The 22112-nt window shown below is 39.3% G+C and overlaps 1 protein-coding gene across 1 annotated transcript in view; it reads left to right on the forward strand.

Moving 5' to 3' along the window:
• Positions 1-22112, forward strand: part of RBL1 (RB transcriptional corepressor like 1) — a gene marked incomplete at its 3' end in the record, with an annotated part of 64669 nt that overhangs the window by 38472 nt on the left and 4085 nt on the right. Inside the window, exons 15-19 of the mRNA XM_080812704.1 lie at positions 2871-3137; positions 3920-4131; positions 11655-11831; positions 13314-13385; positions 14968-15058. Coding sequence (XP_080668830.1) covers positions 2871-3137; positions 3920-4131; positions 11655-11831; positions 13314-13385; positions 14968-15058 — 819 coding nt within the window. The remainder of the gene's footprint in view (positions 1-2870; positions 3138-3919; positions 4132-11654; positions 11832-13313; positions 13386-14967; positions 15059-22112) is intronic.

Below are 22112 nucleotides of genomic sequence, written 5' to 3' on the forward strand. Positions count from 1 at the left end.
CTGTGCAGAAAAAACAATCTTCATAAGCAATGGAAATGATTTAGATTATTTTATGACTTTTAAGAAATCTTTTTAAAAGTTTTTAAAACTGTCAGTCATTAGGAGCACTGGGTAGAGTATGTGACTCTTCATCTTGGGGTCATAAGTTCAAGCCCCCTGTTGGGTGTAGAGATTACTTTAAAAAATGAATTAATTAGGGGCGTCTGGGTGGCTCAGTGGGTTAAAGCCTCTGCCCTCCACTCAGATCATGATCCCAGGGTCCTGGGATCGAGCCCCACAACGGGCTCTCTGCTCAGTGGGGAGCCTGCTTCCCTGCCTCTCTCTGCCTGCCTCTGCCTACTTGTAATCTCTCTCTGTCAAATAAATAAATAAAATCTTAAAAAAAAAAAAAAGGATGCAGACAAGAGAATCAAATAATGGAAAATCCTTAGAAAACAATATTGAACGTTAACACTGGGGAGAAAAAGACAATTTATTAATTTGTAAAATTACTAAATTTATTAGTTGTTCACTGTAGCTTTTCCACTACTGTGCTAGGGAAAGATAATATGAAGGGGTTTGTAGCTAACTTCATGGCTATAATGTGAATCCTCTATTGAAATGTCAGCTTTGAACATTCCTAGTCAGATTCAAGGGCTGCCTTGGATTTCTTTTGTATAAGAGATCTAGGTAGGCTCCTGTAAAGGGATAATGGGAGTTATAGTAGCACTTTATACTTTCTACTGAGATTGGAAAATCAGAGCTGCTTTCATAAGCCCCAGAATTACTGAGAGATTTTTATTAAACCATGATTATTTCTCCACTCACCTCATTAATACAGAGAGCTGTCAAATCATTGCCAGAAGTAACCTTTGTAACTCGTAAGCATGTTTTGTAAATAGATTATATGACTGTCTAATTATCTAATGGATGTAAAAATAAACAGTGAAATGCTTTCACTTTTTTTTTTTTTACATTTATTTACTTAAGTGATCACCACACCCAACATGGGGCTCAAACTCAAGACCCTGAGAACAAGAGTCCGATGCACCATCAACTGAGCCAGCCAGGTGCCCTTAAATGCTTTCACTTTAAAAGCATAGGATACGTGGGGCATCTGGGTGGCTCAATCAGTTGAGCATCTGACTTCCACTCAGGTCGTGATCTCAGGGTCCTGGGATTGGGTCCCACATCAAGCTCCTAGCTCAGCAGAGAGCTTCTCCCTCTGCCTAATGCTCCCTGTGCTTGTGCTCTCTTTCTCTCTGGTAAATAAATAAATAAAATCTTAGGAAGGGAGGGAGGGAGGGAGGGAAAGTGGGAGGATGGATGGATGGATTGATGGATGGAAGGAAGGAAGGAAGGAATAAAGGAAGGAGGAAAGGATAGATAGTATATGAGTGCCTGTCTGGCTCATCTTGGTGGCGTGTGGAATACTTGATCTCGGTAGTGAGTTCAAGCCCCATATTGGGTGTAGAGATTACCTTTAAAAGGTTTTAAAATAGGGTGCCTGGGTGACTCAGTTGGTTAAGCATCAGCCTTCAGCTCAGGTCATGATCCTAAGGTCCTGGGATCAAGTTCTGTATCAGGCTTCCTGATCGGTGGGGGAGCCCTCTTCTCCCTCTGCCTTTGCTGCTCCCCATACTTGTGCTCTCTCACTCTCTCTCTCTGTCAAATAAATAAAAAAAATTTTTTAAAGTTTTAAAATAAAAAATAGGGGCGCCTGGGTGTCTCAGTGGGTTAAAGCCTCTGCCTTTGGCTCAGGTCATGATCCCAGGGTCCTGGGATCGAGCCCTGCATTGGACTCTCTCCTCAGCGTGGAGCCTGCTTCCTCCTCTCTCTCTGCCTGCCTCTCTGCCTACCTGTGATCTCTGTCAAATAAATAAATAAAATCTTTAAAAAAAATAAAATAAGATAAAAAATAAAGAGGCACCTGACTGGCTCAGTTGGTTAAGTGTCTGACTCTTGATTTTTGGCTCTGGTCATGATCTCAGGGTTGTGAGATTGAGCCCTGCTTCTGTTCTGTGCTAGGCATGGAACCTGCTTGGGATTCTCCTTCTCCCTCTCCCTCTAATTTTGCTCTTCCCCCGCCCCACGTGCACATGCTTGCTCACTGGCTTTCTCTCTCTGGCACATGCTCTCTTGCTATCTCTCAAAAAAAATAAAAATAAAAGCATATCATATACCTGTAAAGAAACAATGGGTTGGGGAAAGTAAGGATTATAGAAAAAGATGTAGGGTTCTGAGGGTCTAGGAGAACCTTTGCACCTGGTAGAAAGGGAAGGCTTCTCCTGTGGAAAGAGCACTGAAAATAGATATAAACTATAACTTTCTTTTTGATCAACATACTACTGCCAACCCTCAGATTAAGGCAAGCTAAACAGAATCATATCACCTTTACTCATCTTTATCTTCTAGAGGGCTCATAAAAGATGACTGTGTATCTTCTAAATCAGAAAGCCATAGTACCTTAAACTGCTTAAGTATGGGCGTGTGGGAGGAGGCAAACTGTGAACCAAATTACTGATTTACCTTCTTCTTAGCTGTTATTTACTAGGTAAAATTGGGAGATAGATGCTAATTGGACTATTTTAATTTACTGGTCACCTCATTCTACCTTTTAGCTTCTACTATACCCTTAATGTTTTGCTCCTTTAATAGTAGACAGGTTCAAGAAACCAAGAAAATGAGCCATCATAATTTTCACATGTAATGACTTTATTCATGCCTCTTTCACTAGACTATATTCCATGAAGACAGAAGCCATGTTATTTACTGCTGAATCCCTAGGGCTTACCATAGTAACTCAAAGTCTATTTGTTGAATGAATGAACCAGATTTATTATTTTGGAATATGTATCAAATTGTTTTAAATTTATTTTTCTCTCTGTTAGATATGCAACCGTTGTCTCCAATTTCTGTCCATGAACGCTACAGTTCTCCTACTGCGGGGAGTGCCAAGAGAAGACTTTTTGGGGAAGACCCGCCAAAGGAAATACTTATGGACAGGATCATAACCGAAGGAACAAAATTGAAAATTGCCCCTTCTTCAAGCCTTACTGCTGAAAATATATCAATTTCCCCTGGGCAAAGTCTTCTAACTATGGCCACAGCCATAGTCACAGGAACAATGGGACATAAAGTTACAATCCCATTGCATGGTAACATTTTAATGCATTTATTTCCTATTTTTTCTGAATTAGTTAATTAAGATTTGTTTTGCTGGATTGGATCACATGGCATTTTTTAATCCAGTTTCTTCTGAACCTATACTGTTTTTTAAAATTTATCATTTTAGAGCAGTTTTGGGTTCAAAGCAAAATTGAGTCGAAGGTATAGAGATTTCCCATACACCCACTGCCACACACACACACACACACACACACAGCTTTGATCATCATCATCATCCTGCACCAGAATGGTATATTTGTTACAGTTGACGAACTTACATTGACACATCATTATCACCTCAAGTCCATAGTTTACATTATGGTTTACTCTCACTATTATACATTCTATAGTTTCTATGTTTAATGACACATAGCCACCATTATAGTATTATACAAAATAGTTTCACTGCCATAAAAATCCTCTGTGCTCTACCTTTTGTTTTGTTTTGAACTTACACTGTTTATTGAGTTTTAACATTTTTTAAATATACTGCCCTTTTTGTTGGAACTTATTTTCTTATATGAGCTTTACAAATGATTAAAAACATCTCTGTAAGAACTCAAAAGTTCAAAAGAAAAACAATATTATTTCAGAGCAGAAATAGAAAACAAGAGTGCTGTAACCTAGAATTACTATTTTTGTGGCTTTCATCTCCTTTTCTAACCTATTCCTATGTTTATACACATAGATAGATTGATAGATATAATTGACAACCTTTCTGGAATACATGCTGCTTATTTCTAAAACTGAAAACTCTTGCTTATACATTTAGGTATCGCAAATGACGCTGGAGAGATCACACTGATACCAATTTCCATGAACACAGCTCAGGAGTCCAAAGTCGAGAGTCCTCTATCACTTACTGCTCAGTCATTAATTGGTGCTTCTCCGAAACAGACCCATCTGACTAAAGTGCAAGAGGCACATCCAACTGGAATAAGCAAACCAAAGAGAACTGGGTCTTTAGCACTGTTTTATAGAAAGGTATGTGATTTTATGGCATCCAAAAGATCTTATTTGGGGTGTGTGGCTGGCTCAGTGGAACTTGGGACTCTTGATCATAGGGTTGTAAGTTCGTGCCCTATACTGGATATAGCGATTATTTAAAAATAAAATATTTTAAGGGGCGCCTGGCTGGCTAAGTCAGTTAAATGTCTGCCTTCAGCTCAGGTCATGATCCCAGAGACCTAGGATCGAGCCCCGCATCAGGCTCCCTGCTCAATGGGGGTCTTGCTTTTCTCCCTCTGCTGCTCCCCCTGCTTGTGCGCTCTCTCTGTCAAATAAATAGATAAAATCTTTTTAAAAAGTAAATAAAAATAAAATGATCTCATTTAATCAGTGCAAGAAATATTGAGTAACAGAGCAGCTTTAGCCTCCTTTTTTGTGTGGTAAAATATACATAAAATTTACCATTTTAACCATATTTTAGTGTACAGTGAAGTGTCATTAAGTACATTCACATTGTTGTGCAGCTTTCACCATCATCCAGCTCCAGAACTTTTTCATCTTCCTACACTGAGAATCTCCTCCACTTAAAATAATTCCCCATTCCTCTTCCCACCACCAGCTCCTGGTAACCACCATTCTACTTTCTGTCTCTATGAATTTGATTACTCTAGGTACCTCATATAAGTAGACTCAAACAATATTTATGTTAATATGTTAAGTTTATTAATATAATTATTGATATAATATTTTTAAAAATATTTTATTTATTTGAGAGAGTGAGAACGAGCATGACAGGGGAGAAGGTCAGACGGAGAAGCAGACTCCCTGTGGAGCTGGGACCCTGATGTGGGACTCGATCCCAGGACTCTTAGGATCATGACCTGAGCTGAAGGCAGTTGCTTAACCAACTGAGCCACCCGGCACCTAATATAATGTTATATTAAATAGGTTTATTCCACCTAGCATAAGTCTTCAGGATTCTTCCATGTTGTAGCATTGTTCAGAATTTCCTTCCTTTTTAAGCCGGAATAATATCCCATTGTATGTGTATACCACATTTTGTTTATCCATTCATCTGTAGATGAACATTTGCAGTGTTTCTACCTTTTGGTTATTGTGAATAATGCTGCTATAAACATAGGTGTACAAATATCTATTCAAGTGTCTGCTCTCAGTTCCCTTGGGTTTATACCCAGATGTGGAATAATAATTCTGAATATAATTTTTTGAGGAACTACCATACCATTTTCCACAGTGCCTGCTTCATTTTACATTCCTGCTCCAAATACATGGGTTTCCAAGTTCTCCACATCCTTGTCAACACTGTTTTCTGTTATTTTTTATAGTAGCCATGCTAATTAGAATAAAGCGGTATCTCAATAGTTTTTATTTGCATTTCCCTAATTATTAGTGATGTTGAGCATCTTTTCATGTGCTTATTGGCCATCTATCTGTCTTCCTTAGAGAAAGATTTATTTAAGTTCTTTGCCCATTTTTTGCTTGAGTTTTACTGTTGTTGCTATTGAGCTGTAGTTAATCCTTTATATATTCTGGATAGAATCCCTTATCAGATTTATGATTTGCAAATGTTTTCTCCCATTCCAGGGGTTGCCTTTTCACCATATTGATAGTATCCTTTGATGCACAGAAGTTTCTAACTTTAATGAAGTTCAATTTCTCTGTTTTGTTTTACTGTCTTTGCTTTTTGTGTCACATCCAAAAAATCATTGACCGTTCCAATGTCATGAAGCTTTTCCCCATCTTTTCTCCCTATAAGAATTTTATAGTTTTAGCATTTGTGTTTAATTCCTTGATCCATTTTGAGTTAATTTTGTATATGGTCTGAGGGGAGGATCTAGCTTCATTCTTTTGCATCCATTTTCTCAACACCATTTGTTGAAAAGACCGTTGTTTCTCCTTTGAATGGTCTTGGCACCATTTTCATAAGCCATTGCACCATATATGTGAGGGCTAATTTCTGGGCTCTTTTTTAAACATTGTCCTTTTTATGTCTGTCTGTATGCCAGTACTATACTGTTTTGATTACTGTAACTTTGTAGTAAGTTTTGAAATTAGGAAATGTGAGCCCTCCCAACTTTGTTCTTTTTCAAGATTATTTTGGCTATTCAGAGTTCCTTGAGATTCCATATGACTTTAAGGATGGATTTTTCTTTTTCTTTTTTTTTTATTTTTGAGGATTTTTAAAAATTTTTATTTATTTATTTGTCAGAGAAAGAGCGCACACAAGCACAAGCAGGGGCAGTGGCAGGCAGAGGGAGAAACAGGCTCCCTGCTGAGCAAGGATCCCAATGCAGGACAGTCCCAGGACTCTGGGATCATGACCTGAGCTGAAGGCAGACACTTAGCCAACTGAAGCCACCCAGGCATCCCTAGGATGGATTTTTCTATTTCTGCAAAAAACATCATAGGGATTTTGATAGGGATTGCATTGAATCTATAGAATCCTTTGAATGGTGTTGACATCTTATTACCATTACTAAGTCTTCCAGTCCATGAATATGGGATGTCTTTACATTTATTTGTGTTTGGGTTTTTTTGTTTTGGTTTTCTTTTGTTGTTTTTTAGTTAAGACAGAGTGTTTTATTATTTATCTTTAATTTCTTTCAGCAGCATTTTGCAGTTTTCAGTACATACTCTTTTACCTCCTTGGTTAAGTTGATTACTAAGTTATTTTATTCTTTTTCATGATACTATAAATATAATCATTTTCTTAATTTTATTTTTGGATTATTTATTGTTTGTGGTATAGGAATGAAATAGATTTTTGTGTGTTTTTTTTTTCTAAGCTTTTATTTATTTATTTGAGAGAGCATGAGCAGGGTTGGAAGAGAGGGAAAGGGAGAGGGAGAAGGAGAAGCATACTCCCCACTGAGCAGGGACCCGATGCAAGCCTCTATCCCAGGACCCTGAGATCAACACCTGAGCTGAAGGCAAATGCTCAACCAGGTGTCCCTGTTATGAATTATTTATTTATTTATTTATTTATTTATTTAAGTAATCTCTACACCCAACACGGGGCTTGAATTTATAACCCCAAGATCAGGAGTCACATGTTATACTGACTGAGCCAGTGAGGTGCCCCTGTATGATTTCATAGTCTGCAACTTTGCTGAATTCGTTTATTACTTCTAACACTTTTGGGGGGATCCTTTACAGTTTTCTACACCATAGAATCATATAATCTGCAAACAGATGACTTTACTTATTTTCCAGTTTTGATGTTTTTTATTTCTTTTTCTTGCTTAATTGCTCTGGCTAGTACTGTGTTGAAAAGAAGTGCTGAAATTGGGCATTCTTGTCTTGTTCCTGATCTTAAAGGAAAAGTTTTCTTTGTTTTACTTTAAGTGTGATGTTAGCTCTGGATTTTTCATATATGGCATTTATTCTGTTGAGGTAGTTTTCTTCTATTCCTAGTTTGTTGAGTGTGTTATGAAAAAAAAGGATTTGAATTTTTCAGATTTTTTTCTGCCTCAATTGAAATAATCTTTTTCTTTTTTTAAGATTTTTTTAATTTATTTTAGAGAAAGAGAGAGCTTAGGCAGAGGGTAGGGGGTGGTGGGAGGAGAAAAGGGAGAAAGAGTCATAAGCAGACTTCACATGAGCAGAGAGGCCCACGCAGGGCTCTATCCCATGATCCTGAGATCATGACCTGAGCTGAAACCAAGAGGCGGACTCTTAACTAACTGTACGACCCAGGTGCCTCTGTCCTACCTGTTTTTAAAGCACTGTCAGCTTCTGATAAGAGAGACGAGTTAATCAGGTTTTATAATCAAACATGACTCTTCTGTGAAATAAATTCCAGAACTGGAAGATATCTCTCTAGTCTACTCCACAACTTGGCTGGCTAGCCCATTCTTAAGAATTGTAAAGGAAAAAGAAGGCACTATTTTTCAGAGAGTTTTAGCATTGTGACCAGGGTTTAGGACTTAAACATTTTAAGAAATTAATATTTTTTCTAAATTATCTTTGATGCAAATTTAAGTTTATTTCCTCTAGTCTTTTTTATCATAATTCTTGAAAACTTGCCCTTTTCTGTTCTTCCCTCTGCCTCCTCTACTCTACCTCCCCAAATCCTATCTCCCCCTTGTGCCTTTCTAAGGCTTTTTGTTTTTTCTTTTTTTTTTTCTTTTTTAAAGATTTTATTTATTTATTTGACAGAGATCACAAGTAGGCAGAGAACCAGGCAGAGAGAGAGAGGGGGAAGCAGGCTCCCTGCTGAGCAGAGAGCCTAATGCAGGGCTTGATCCCAGGACCCTGAGATCATGACCCGAGCCAAAGGCAGAGGCTTAACCTACTGAGCCACAAACTAAGGCTTATTTTAAAAACAGAGTTGGAAAATGCACTTTTTTTCCCATTTATTCCCTATTTTTAATGTTCAAAATGACAAATTTTGATAATCTGAGATTGACAGAAATAAAGCTTTAGGGGCACCTGGGCGACTCAGTGGGTTAAGCCTCTGCCTTTCTCTCTCTGCCTGCCTCTCTGCCTACTTGTGATCTCTGATTGTCAAATAAATAAATAAATAAAATCTTTTTTTTTTTTAATAAATAAATAAATATAGACTGCTTGATACAGATTAGAAGCTAGAAAAATTTTATCCTAAAAGTTAATAGGATGTCTTTATCTATAAAGAGCATAATTATCCATGTCTATAGTGAATTCAAAATAACCCTTCCCTGAGTAAACTGCAGCTATTATCTATGCTGAATTCAGTGTGCTGCTGGTGTTCTGTGCCAGAATAGAATTTTCTGTGAATTTTTTGTTAGAAAACTTCCAGTAGGGCACTTGGGTGACTCTGATGGTTAAGCATCTGCCTTTGGCTTAGGTCATGATCCCAGGGTCCTGGGATCAAGTCCTGCATCAGGCTTCCTGCTCAGGGCCTATTTCTCCCTCTCCTGCTCCCCCTGCTTGTGCTCTCTCACTCTATCAGTCAGATAAATAAATAAAATCTTAAAAAAAAAAAAAAAAAGAAGGGGGCGCCTGGGTGGCTCAGTGGGTTAAGCCACTGCCTTCGGCTCAGGTCATGATCTCAGGGTCCTGGGATCAAGTCCCGCACCGGACTTTCTGCTCAGTGGGGAGCCTGCTTCTCTCTCTCTCTCTCTCTCTGTCTGCCTCTCTGCCTACTTTTTTTTTTTTTTTTTAAAGATTTTATCTATTTATTTGACAGACAGAGATCACAAGCAGGCAGAGAGGAGAAAGCAGGCTCCCCGCTGAGCAGAAAGCCCGATGCGGGGCTCAATCCCGGGACCCTGGGATCATGACCTGAGCCCAAGGCAGAGGCTTTAACCCACTGAGCCACCCAGGCGCCCCTACCTCTCTGCCTACTTGTGATCTCTGTCAAATAAATAAAATCTTAAAAAAAAAAAAAAAAAAGAAGTAGAAGACGACGACTCCCAGAGTATGTTTCTTTAATTCATTGGATCAACTCTGTAAAAGACACTTAAGAAGTATTATCTAGGGGCGCCTGGGTGGCTCAGTGGTTTAAAGCCTCTGCCTTCGGCTGGGGTCATGATCTCAGGGTCCTGGGATCGAGCCCCGCATCGGGCTCTCTGCTCGGCGGGGAGCCTGCTTCCTCCTCTCTCCCTCTCTGCTGCCTCTCTGCCTGCTTGTGATCTCTGTCTGTCAAATGAATAAATAAAATTAAAAAAAAAAAAGTATTATCTAATTACATATTATTTTTTATCTTTTTAACTAGGACTGTATCTTTCTTTTCCTATCACAAATACAAAGTTCTAGCATCTTTCCCACTACTCTGACCCAAATGGATTCTGTTTATCTCTTGGCCTGCTGGACCAGAAATAAGGAGATAGGATACAGAAAATGAGTTTGCTATAAAATTAATCAGTTGTGGCTTTGGAGTCAACCACTTGTCTTTCTGTCAGATTAGTGTTTTGGATAGCTTACATTTGTTTTTAAACTCTAATCTGTGGATTATGTTCCTGCCAGAGATACTTTTATATAAGGGATACCTGACTCTTTTCATTATTTTTCCCTGAACATTTAAATTTAAAGACTTAGTTCAAACAGAGTAGTATGATTTAGGAATACCACAGCAGGGTACCAGTTTTTAAAACAGTAAAACATAATTCTTCTTGGGTGATTGGAAACCATTTTAGAATCTTGCAGAACCTTCAGGTCATTTGCATTAGTATCAGTTCTTATAAAGACTGTAAAAATGAAAGGCTCATGGCATTGAACTGAATTTACTCTGATGTACTTAGAAACAACAGAAACAAAAAACTTGGTATCTCATTTACTTTAGTAATACATTTATATGCTTGTGAAAACAACGTAGAATAGGAAGTTTCTTAAATGGTTTTGCTTTTTTTTTTTTTTTTTAATTTCTTTTTTTAAAGATTTTATTTATTTATTTGACAGAGAGAGAGAGCACACAAGCAGGGAGTATGGCAGAGGAAGAGGGAGAAGCAGGCTCCCTGCTGAGCAGGGAGCTCTCTGCCGGGCTCTATCCCAGGACCCTGGGATTATGACCTGAGCTAATGGCAGATGCTTAACTGACTGAGCCACCCAGGCGCCCCAGGGTTTTGCTTTCTGACTCATTCTTGAAATCAAACATTTTATTTTATTTTATTTTATTTTACATTTTATTTATTTATTTTATTTTATTTATTTGTTTGACAGATCACAAGTAGGCAGAGAGGCAGGCAGAGAGAAAGAGAGGAGGAGGCAGGCTCCCTGCCAAGCAGGGAGCCTGAGGCGGGGCTCTATCCCAGGACCCTGGGACCATGACCCAAGCCGAAGGCAGAGGCTTTAACCCACTGAGCCACCCAGGTGCCCCTCATGATCGTATTTTTAAGTAATCTCTACACCCAGCCTGGGGCTTGAACCCACAACCCCACAATCAAGAGTTGTATGCTCCACCAACTGAGCCAGCCAGGCACCCCTATTATCTGACATTTTAGACTTTCTAGCAATTTTATCTGAATTTTATCTGAACAAAAAAGGGTGGGGGGGATTTCTGAACACTTGAAAAATTATGTATTCATTATGGTTATGATGCAAGTAAATCTTGCATTTTAGTGTTTCTTACTTCACATAGATGACAGCATAGAAGACATCTTTTCCAAAAGAATTTTTAAATGGTTTTCTAAAGAGAATTTTGTTTTAATCTGCAGTCTTCTGGGATGACTAGATGGCTCAGTCGGTTAATCATCTGCCTCTGGGTCAAGTCATAGTCTCAGGGACCTGGGATCAAGTCCCACACCCAGCTCCTTTCCCAGCAGGGAGCCTGCTTCTCCCTCTGCCTGCCACTCCCCCTGCTCACTCTCTTTCTCTCTCTCTGACAAAATAAATAAAATCTTTTAAAAATATTTTTAAAATAATAATAATCTATAGTTTTCTGCCATAGCAGTGAACTAGTACTATAGAACAGAAATTGTATGTAATTTTAGATAACATTTATCAACAGCCTAGGTATTTTGTTAATCTTGGCCTGAAAGCCCATGTTCACATTAAGAGATAAATTAGAGAAATTATTTACTGGTTTTTTTTTTGCATCAACGTACTACCTTCCATCTTAGGTCTATCATTTGGCAAGTGTACGCTTACGTGATTTATGTTTAAAATTGGATGTTTCAAATGAGTTACGAAGGAAGATATGGACGTGTTTTGAATTCACTTTAGTTCACTGCCCTGATCTAATGAAAGATAGACATTTGGATCAGCTGCTCCTTTGTGCCTTTTACATCATGGCAAAGGTAATGTATAAGCTGGGGGAAGCTCTTTGTTCTAGTTACCCATTTTTGAAGCATGTAGTGAAAATCTTTTGCGCTTGATTATTATTTTGCCTTAAAAGCTATATGCCAACACTGCCCACCATTGTTAATTAATTAGTAACTTCCAACCACTACATCTATTCTCTGGACTCTCCGTTTCGCTTTATAATAATCAGATTTTCCACATCATAAGAATACACTGGTTATAAAATTGGAAAATATCTTAGAGACTGTTTGTAGTATGTGGCTCTCCATACTATTCCTGTGGACAATACTATTTCCACTCCCATCCCTGTGATACCTCCCATCTAGTACTTTACAGTAAATGATCATTGTGTTATAGGCTGGTAGCCTAAGCCTAGAGCTGAAAGTAACTTGTCAAAGTTACATAATTAATAAGTGGCAACCTAGGATTTCCTATTTTATAATTTAATGAATTCATAATTCATAAAATAGCTTCTGTAACATTACTCTCTAGGAATTTGTTGCACCACCTCAGAAGAGCATTTTACATTCTAGTTGCTACAACGTTGAATGTTTCCAGTCATAAAATAACATATCTTACTTGCTTTTTAAAATTTTGATATATCTGAAACAATCACCTATAACTTTGGTCTGGACCATATTGGCCACACTGGCAGTCCTAGTACGTGTACATAGTTAAGACCTAATTTTTAAGCTTTTTGAGGCAGAGAATATGTTTTCAGACTCCTTTTTGACTCCTCTCTCACAATCCCTTTTTAAAATCTCTATACAAAATAGATATTAATAAATGTTATTAACATTTGTGTTTTCCAGAGAACTATCATAGTTCAGGCTTTGCCATTTCTAGCTCATCATAGAGAACAGATTTAGTGCTAATGGACTTCAGTGAAGCAGAGGGAAGGAATAACTTAAGTAAACTTTATAATAAATAGGCCAGAAAGGATACCTTTACGGGTCACTAATCCATTTTCTTCATTTTGGCCCCCACTGTAACTTTTCTGTCTAAGCATTAGAAACCCTATAAGCTGTCCTAAAGTGTTAAAAACCTCATCCTATAATAACTGCTCAGTTTTCTTGCAATCACCGCAAGACATTTTCTGTCCTTTGGTATGTAGTTAATTTACTTTTAAGTAAGTAATTTAAAAGCTAATAACATCAGAGACTACAGGGTATGCAACAGATCTGAGTTTTCTTGTATCATTCTTCTTATAAAAAGAAATGCATTTTCAGTAGAGTTATACCATAACAATATCAGTGCTTTTGATTAATGAAACTATTAGCCGAGTCCCCACAGGCCACAAAGCCTGAACTTTGAAGGTAGTAAAAATCATAAATGGTAGTAGTTTTTAGTCATGGACTGGCCTGGGGTTAATGGCTTTCTGCAAGACTGCTCTCAATGCCAACCTGTAATTGAAGTTTTTGTTCAGAGCCATTTTTCTTCTAAGAGCAATTGATAAATGCAGTTTTTATTTTCCTTAGGTAACAAAAGAAGAAAGAACTTTTCAAGAAATAATGAAAAGTTACAGGAATCAGCCCCAGGCTAATAGTCATGTGAGTTACATTATTTTTTCTCCTGTCCAAAAATAGATTTGTACTGTTTCTCTGTTGACAAGTCATACAAAAGGTAAACTTCTTTTACAGTTTTACTATACTTTAGATTTTTTAGTTTAATGCATACCATTAAACTCCTAAAGACAGTTTCAGTAAAAGCCAGGAAATTGCCTATTTCTGACTCGTCCGTATATTTGCATATACTTCTTACATGTTCTCCTATACCATTTGCTCATTTGTACAATGGGGACATTTGTCACAAAAAATTTGATGAGGGGCACCTGGCTGGTTCAGTCAGTAGAGCATGTGACTCTTGGTCTCGGGGTCATGAGTTCAAGCCCCACATAGGGCATGGAGCCTACTTTTATTAAAAAAAAAAAAAAAATCCAATGAAAAGTATGTATAATAATAATATTCTCTAATTGTATGAGACTTGAGTCCCTAATGATGTTTAAATCCAGTGAAATTTGAGGATTTATTAAGTCCAGCTTCTTTTGCCGTTTACTAAGAATCTTAATGTTTTCATCATTAAATAGGTATCAAGCATTTTTGATAATTTTGTTTTGTGATAGCCATGGTGAAAATCCTATACAGCCTTTCAGTCATGGAAATATAAAATATTAGCCTATTGGCCTGGCACATAGTGTTTAATGACTGTTATCTCCATATTATTCATAATTACTGTACTTGAAGAACACAAGATTAGGCTACCTTTAGGCGTTGGCCACTAGAGAGCCTGGTTCCTGTGCTCTAGAGAGCATAATGGCCTCTTTTCTGGCCTTGGTGATCTGCCATCTTAGGAGGAAAGTTGTGGCTGCTCAGATATCCCATATTCAAGTACTGGTAGTCACACCCCTTTCTAAAAGAGCCCACATATGGTTTCACTTCTTTACCTAAGTCCCAAAATACAGTGGTGGTAATAGAGACATTAGAAGAGCTGGTACAGGCATTTGTTATATCCTGTGACAGCCTAAGATTTTCTGGACCCTTCAGAAAATTCCTTCAGGAGCAGAGCCTGGAGAGGTCCAGATTATCCCCAAAGATCATTAAGGTGAAGTTAGTGTGGATCCAGAATGGACCAAGCCAGAGCTTCCTAAATATTCTCTCATCACCAGTACCCATAGGATGACCGGAAACAGATCATGCCTTTTAGCTGTATTGGAGGTAGGAAGGAATTTAGAGGAAGGAAGGGAAACAGATTTTCCTGTGGCCATCTGAAAGGAGATGGAAATGAGATGGAAACAAGCCTTAATGAGACCAGACAATTCTCATGTAAGGAATTAAAAAGGAAAAACAAGCTCAGATATTTGAAGTTGCTTTTATTTGGCAAACCTCATCAGTGTTTAGTTGCTACTTACTAACTCAAGTCTTCTATTTGGTAAACTCCTGTAATGGCATGGTTTAGGTAAAGATATTTGCTGTAATCTCCATTTACCAGGCTAATAACACTTTTCCCTTGATTATCACCCATACAAACAAATAGCTTTCCACTGGCATCCTATTTTTTCTTCTTATTTTGGTTTTGCTTAACCTGTGCCTCTTTGTGACTCAGCATTTCTTTTTTTCCTACTCTGACCTATAGGTTTATAGAAGTGTACTGTTGAAAAGCATTCCAAGAGAAGTTGTGGCATACAGTAGAAACATAAATGGTGATTTTGAAATGACAGATTGTGGTAAGTTGCCCAATTTAATATTCTATATGTAACATATCTTTTTTTTTTTAAGATTTCACTTATTTAAATGTCAGAGAGAGAGAGAGAGAACGCACAGGAGCGGGGAGCTGCAGGCAGAGGGAGATGCAGGCTCCCTGCTGAGCAAGAAGCCTGTTGCAGGACCAGTCCTAGGACCCTGGGATCGTGACCTGAGCTAAGGGTAGAGGCTTAACGGACAGACCACCCAGGTGTCCTGTAATATACCTTTGATTACATTGTATCTAATGCAGTGGGTGTCAGGCAACATGGAATCAATGATGTAGGTGGGATAGATAATGCGTATGTAAATGCATTTGGGAAGAAACAAGTGAGATAAATATGGGTCAGTTGCCTCCCTCCAAAGAGGTTGTAAGTTGAAACTATTAATTTGTCACCTGTTAGTTGTGTTTTAGAAGTTTCATAGTCTATTTACATACATCAATAAAACACATAAAAGGCTCTTAATAAATTTTTTAAATAAATCTGAATTATAGGGAAAGTAATCAGTGATCAGTGTCAGTGATCTGTCTGGGGTGACAATTAGTGAAATATCTTGTTCATTAATACGTATTCTGCCACCACCAGCAAAGTTGCCACCCTGTTGTTACCATCATGCTAGGACTTGAGGCACTAGTAAATTTTTTTCAAAGAAAGGAAAATCAGACAGTGATTATTCATTTGATAAGTTGTGAAAATGCCTCTTCCGCCCATCTTTTCCTTGTCTCAGCTTTCCATTACTTATTGTGTACGTGTTTGTCACATGTGCCATGATTTATCGAATTCCACAGCGTGAGACATTTTCTTTTTAAGAGAGAGAACGGAGGGAGGAGCAGAGGAGAGGGACAAGCAGACCCCACACTGAGCATGGAGCCTGACACAGGGCTCAGTCCCAGGACCCTGAGATCATGACCTGAGCTGAAATCGAGAGTTCGACACTTAACCAACTGAGCCACCTGAGCACCAGTGTGAGACATTAAGATTGTTAACCATTATACATAGCTTTATGAGGAACATCACTATAGCTTAATCTTTGATCCACATCCTTAGAATAATTCTTAGAGAAAATTGGCTGAGTCAGAGACTCTTTTTTAATCACATAAATATCCATGATCATTATGGTGTTTACTGGGATCTGAACTTTAAAGACCTTACCAAAAAATTCTTCAGTAATAATGTCCTAGAAGAGCACCTAGCTGGTTCAGTTGGTGGAGCAAGAGACTCTTGATCTTGGGGTTGTAGGTTTGAGCCCCACATTGGGTGTAGAGATAAGTAAATGAATAAATAAAAACTTTTCAATAAATAAATACTTCTAATTTCCCCAACGCCGTTTTAAGCATTAGGCATAGGTAATAAATGCTTACTATTTTCATCAATAAAAACCCATTTCTGACACTGAATATGTTAATTAGCACAGCATTGGCCTTTGATTGAGATATGCCTAACAGAAACCCTTGTAGTAGCCACCTCTTGCAAATGAGCTTCCTGATTAAAACACCGATTCAGGGACGCCTGGGTGGCTCAGTTGGTTAAGCCGCTGCCTTCGGCTCAGGTCATGATCCTGGGGTCCTGGGATTGAGTCCCGCATTGGGCTCCTTGCTCGGGGAGGTGCCTGCTTCTCTCCTTGCCTCTGCCTGCCACTCTGCCTGCTTGTGTGTATTCTCTCGCTCACTGACAAATAAATGAATAAATAAAATCTATAAAAAATAAAATAAAAAACCAATTCACTCATGGACCATGCGTTCTTCATTATTGTTAGCAGATTTTTTATTTAAGATTTTATTTATTTGACAGAGAGAAAGACAGAGAGAGAGGGAACACAAGCGGTGGGAGAGGGAGAGAGAAGCAGACCTCCCAATGAGCAAGGAGCCTGATGCAGGGCTTGATCCCAGGACCCTGGGACCATGACCCGAGCTGAAGGCAGATGCTCAACTAACTGAGCCACCTAGGCGCCCCGCAAACTGGCCTTATTGATTAGAAAACTTGAGAGGCTCCTGTGTAGCTTAGTCAGTTGAGCGACCAACTCTTGATTTCAGCTCAGGTCATGATCTCAGTTTCGTGGAGTTGAGCCTGCCTGGGTCTCTGAGATCAGCATGCAGTCTGCTCGTCCCTCTGTCTTCCACTCTGCCCCTCCCCCACACTCTTGTGTGAGCTCTCTCTCTCACTCTCTCTCAAATAAATACAATCTTTTTTTTTTTTTTAAAGATTTTATTTATTTAGGGGCTCCTGGGTGGCTCAGTGGGCTAAAGCCTCGGCCTTTGGCTCAGGTCATGATCCCAGAGTCCTGGGATCGAGCCCCGCATCGGGCTCTCTGCTCAGCAGGGAGCCTGCTCCCCTTCCTCTCTCTGCCTGCCTCTCTGCCTACTTGTGATCTCTGTCTGTCAAATAAATAAAATCTTTAAAAAAAAAAAAAGATTTTATTTATTTATTTGACAGACAGAGATCACAAGTAGGCAGAGAGACATGCAGAGAGAGAGAGGAGGAAGCAGGCTCCCTGCTGAGCAGAGAGCCCGATGCGCGGCTCGATCCCAGGACCCTGGGATCATGACCTGAGCCGAAGGCAGAGGCTTTAGCCCACTGAGCCACCCAGGCGCCCCTAAATACAATCTTTAAAGAAAAAGAAAACTTGAGAGACCCAGATTATAGTTTAAGTAACACAAATATAATACTCAAGTGTATTATAATAGTACATTGAAAACTACAATACTTCTTCAGTGCCTTGTTTTAAGGATTACAAAGAATGATGTGTATGTGATGTTTAATACAAGATCTGCTTATACTAAGACCTCAGTAAGTAATAGCTATTATTATTTTTTTAAGTAACATAAAATTTACTGTATTTTATTAATGAGTATGGAATTTTAAATGTTTTTTTTTTTTTCCTTAAAAGCTAATTTGTCTAAGGCCATATTCTTTATTTAAAGTACTTTGTAGAGGGCACCTGGATGGCCCAGTTGGTTAAGCAGTTAACCATCTGACTCTTAATTTCAGCTCAGGTCATGATCTCAGGATTGTGAGATTAAGCCCTACCTCGAGCTCCACACTGGGCATGGAACCTGCTTAAGATTCTTTCTCTCCTTCTTCCCCTCTCTCCCCCTCTCAGTCTCTCTCAATCTCTCAAAAATAAATAAATAAAATACGTTAGGGGTGCTTGGCTGGCTCAGTTGGAGGAGCATGTAACTCCTATCACAGGGTCCTAAGTTTGAGCCCCATTTTCAGTGTAGAGATTAGTTAAATAAAACTTTCAGGGGTGGGGCACCTAGGTTGCTCAGTGGGTTAAAGCCTCTGCCTTTGGCTCAGGTCATGATCCCAGGGTCCTGGGATCGAGCCCCGAATCTGGCTCTCTGCTCAGCAGGGAGCCTGCTTTTCCTCCTCCCCTCTCTCTGCCTGCCTCTTTGCCTACTGGTGATCTCTGTCTGTCAAATAAATAAAGTCTTTAAAAAAAAAAAAAAAACTTTCAGGGGTGTCTGGGTGGCTCAGTTGGTTAGGCGCCTGCCTTTGGTTCAGGTCATCCCCACATCAGGCTCTCTGCTCAGTGGGGAGCCTGCTTCTCTCTCTCCCTCTGCCTGCTGCTCCCCCTGCTTATGTGCTCTCTCTCCCTCTGCCTGCTGCTCCCCCTGCTTATTATGTGCTCTCTCTCTATGTCAAACAAATACATAAAATATTTTTTTAAAAGTGTTAAAAATAAAATACTTGAAATGTTGAAGACTAGGTCACACATTCAAAAAAGAAACAATGAAAACATTCTCATTCACTAATAATTTATATAAATGTGGTTATAAAATCACATTTTAATTGCTTGACGGTAGTTATATGATAATCCAAAAAGACATTCCTCTTATTCATGGGAGCAGTAGGGAGGATCATGAGGCCATAATAGTTCACTGATTTCATCACAAAATTATCAGGGTCAGGGCACCTGAGTGGCTCAGGTGGTTGAACATCTGACCCTTGGTTTCAGCTTAGATCATGATATCAGTGTTGTGAGATGAAGCTCCGTGCCAGGCGCTCTGCACTTGGTGTGGAGTCAGCTTGAGATTCTCTCTCTCCCTCTATCCCTCCCCCTGCTCACAGGTGCGTGCTCGCGCACGCGCGCGCTTGCTCTCTCTGTCTCTCAAAATAAATTTTCTTTTTTTAATATTTATTTTAATTAATTAATTTAGTTAGCTATTCAGTTATTTAGTTAGTTATTTAGTTATTTATTTAGTTAGGTGTTTAGTTATTTAGTTAGTTAGTTAGTTACTTAGTTATTTGGTTAGTTAGTTAGTTAGTTGCCAGACAGAGATCACAAGTAGGCAGAGAGGCAGGCAGAGAGAGAGGAGGAAGCAGGCTCCCTGCGGAGCTGAGAGCCTGATGTGGGGCTCGATCCCAGGACCCTGGGATGATGATCTGAGCCGAAGGCAGAGGCTTTAACCCACTGAGCCACCCAGGTGCCCCTCTCAAAATAAATTTTAAAAATCTTTTAAAATAGGGGTGCCTGGGTGGCTCAGTTATTAAACGTCAAATAAATAAATAAGATCTTTAAAAATTTTTCTTATTTTATTTTTGGGGCTCCTGGGTGGCTCAGTGGGTTAATTAACCCTCTGCCTTCAGCTTAGGTCATGATCTCGGGGTCCTAGGATCGAGCCCCGCATCAGGCTCTGTGCTCAGCAGGGAGCCTGCCCCCCACCCGCTCCGCCTGCCTCTCTGCCTACTTATGATCTCTGTCAAATAAATAAATAAAATCTTCTAAAAAAAAAGATTTTATTTTTAAGTAATACACCCGACATGGGACTCGAACCCACAACCCAGAGATCAAGTGTTGCATGCTCTCTTGACTGAGGCAGCCAGGCGCCCCACCAAGGTTGAGAGAGTTTTAAATGCTTGATTCCTTCAAAATAAATAGAGCTTCTTTTTTTTTCTTTTTTTGGAGATGGCACAGAAGTGTCCATTTTTTTTTTTTAAGATTTTATTTATTTATTTGACAGAGAGAGATCACAAGTAGGCAGAGAGGTGGTTGGGGGTGGGTGGGAAGCAGGCTTCCTGCTGAGCAAAGAGCCCAATGCAGGACTCTATCCCAGGATCCTGAGATCTTGACCCGAGCTGAAGGCAGAGGCTTTTAACCCACTGAGCCACCCAGGCACCCCATAAATAGAGCTTCTTAACCTTATGTAAATGTTAACGACCAGAATTGGAATGACACACAAATATGAATACTATGTATAGTCTGTATGTCCAGAAATTTCTAATTCAAGAAGAATATTAAATAATTTTAATTGATCCATGTCGTGAGAATAACCTACAACTCCCGTTACCAAGCCAATATGCCTTGAAAATAGTGTTCATTAGGTGGTAGGAGGTGTTACAGGGAAGGGGGACTATGCATAAAAAATTTGAGAAGCATGGAATTAAAATGAATATGTGTTTTTTTCCAACTGCAAAAATTCTCGGAGCCTTTTTTAAGATTTTATTTATTTATTTGAGAGAGAGAGCACAAGCAAGGAGGATAGGGACAAGCAGGCTCTCTGCTGGAGCCCAATGTGGGGCTCGATCCCAGGACTCTGGGATCATGACCTGAGCTGAAGGCAGATGCTTAATTGACTGAGCACTCAGGCACCCCTTCTCAGAGCCTTTAATGTACTAACATGGATTCTGAATTTCCAAGAGAGGGTATAATAATGCACCATTTCCTTAACTTACTTTAACCTCATAGCTTTTTCCCACCTATTAAAATCCTTCAGAATAGCAAGAGAGGCACCTTTCTGGTTCAGTTGGTAGACATGTGACCCTTGATCTTGGAGTCATGAGCTCAAGCCCTATATTGGGCATAGAGCTTACTTAAAAAAAATAATAATTGGGTGCCTGGGTGGCTCAGTCAGTTAAGCATCTGCCTTCAGCTCAGGTTATGATCCCCAGGGTCCAGGGATCAAGTTCTGCATTGGGCTCCCTGCTTGGCGGGGAGCTTGCTTCTCTCTCTGCTCCTCCCCCCTGCTGCTTGTGCTCTCTTTCTCTCAAATAAATAAAATATTTAAGTAACAATAATAATAAAAATTAAATAAAAATTTTTTTTTAAATAGCAAGAGGGGTGTCTCACTGGCTCAGTAGAAAGAGCATGAGAGTCTTGATTTCAGGATTGTGAGTTTCAGCCCCACACTGGGTGTAGAGATTGCTAAAAATAAATAAACTAAAAAAAAAAAAAAAGTGATGCCTGGGTAGTTCAGTCAGTTAAGGGTCCAACTTCTGATTTTGGCTCAGGTCGTGATCTCAAGGTGGTGAGATTGAGCCCCACATCAGGCTCCTCACTCATCAGGGAGTCTACCTGAGATTCTCTCCCTCTCCCTCTGCCCCTCCTGCCACGCATGTGTAAGTACAGTCTCAAATAAATAAGTAAATAAATATTTTAAAACATAAATAAAATTTTTTAAAAATACCAAGAGTAGTGGCCCCCCGGGTGGCTCAGTGGATTTAAGCCTCTGCCTTCGGCTCAGGTCATGATCCCAGGGTCTTGGGATCAAGCCCCACATCAGGCTCTCTGCTCAGCAGGGAGCCTGTTTCCCCCTCTCTCTGTCTCTGCCTGCCTCTCTGCCTACTTGTCTGTCAAATAAATAAATAAAATCTTTAAAATTAAAAAAAAATTTTTTTTAAATACAAAGAGTGAAAAAAAGACATCCAAATTGTGACTGAGATCCCTATAGTTCCCTGGGGCTGCTTGGCCCTTGGACTATGTTTGAGTTGTCTGGTTTTCCTAGGACGGAAGGATGCTTTTATCCATGTTTGCAGTGTTTGCAGGCCAGTGTATTGAGAATGAGAACTTTTTTTTCATATGCAGAATTTTTTTTTTTTTTAAGATTTTATTTATTTGAGAAAGAGAACATGGGGCGGAGGGGCAGAGGGTGAAGCTGATGCCCAGCTGAGCAAGGAACCTCATGCAAGACTTGATCCCAAGACCCCAGGAACATGACCAGAGCCAAAAGTAGATGTTCAGCCAACAGCCACCTGCCCCTGTGCTGAATTATTTTTAACTGCCAGGGGTTTTCTTAACTCCTGTAAGCAGATGATT

Source organism: Martes martes (assembly GCF_963455335.1).
Source record: "Martes martes genome assembly, chromosome: 9".
In the NCBI taxonomy this organism is placed as follows: Eukaryota; Metazoa; Chordata; class Mammalia; order Carnivora; family Mustelidae; genus Martes; species Martes martes.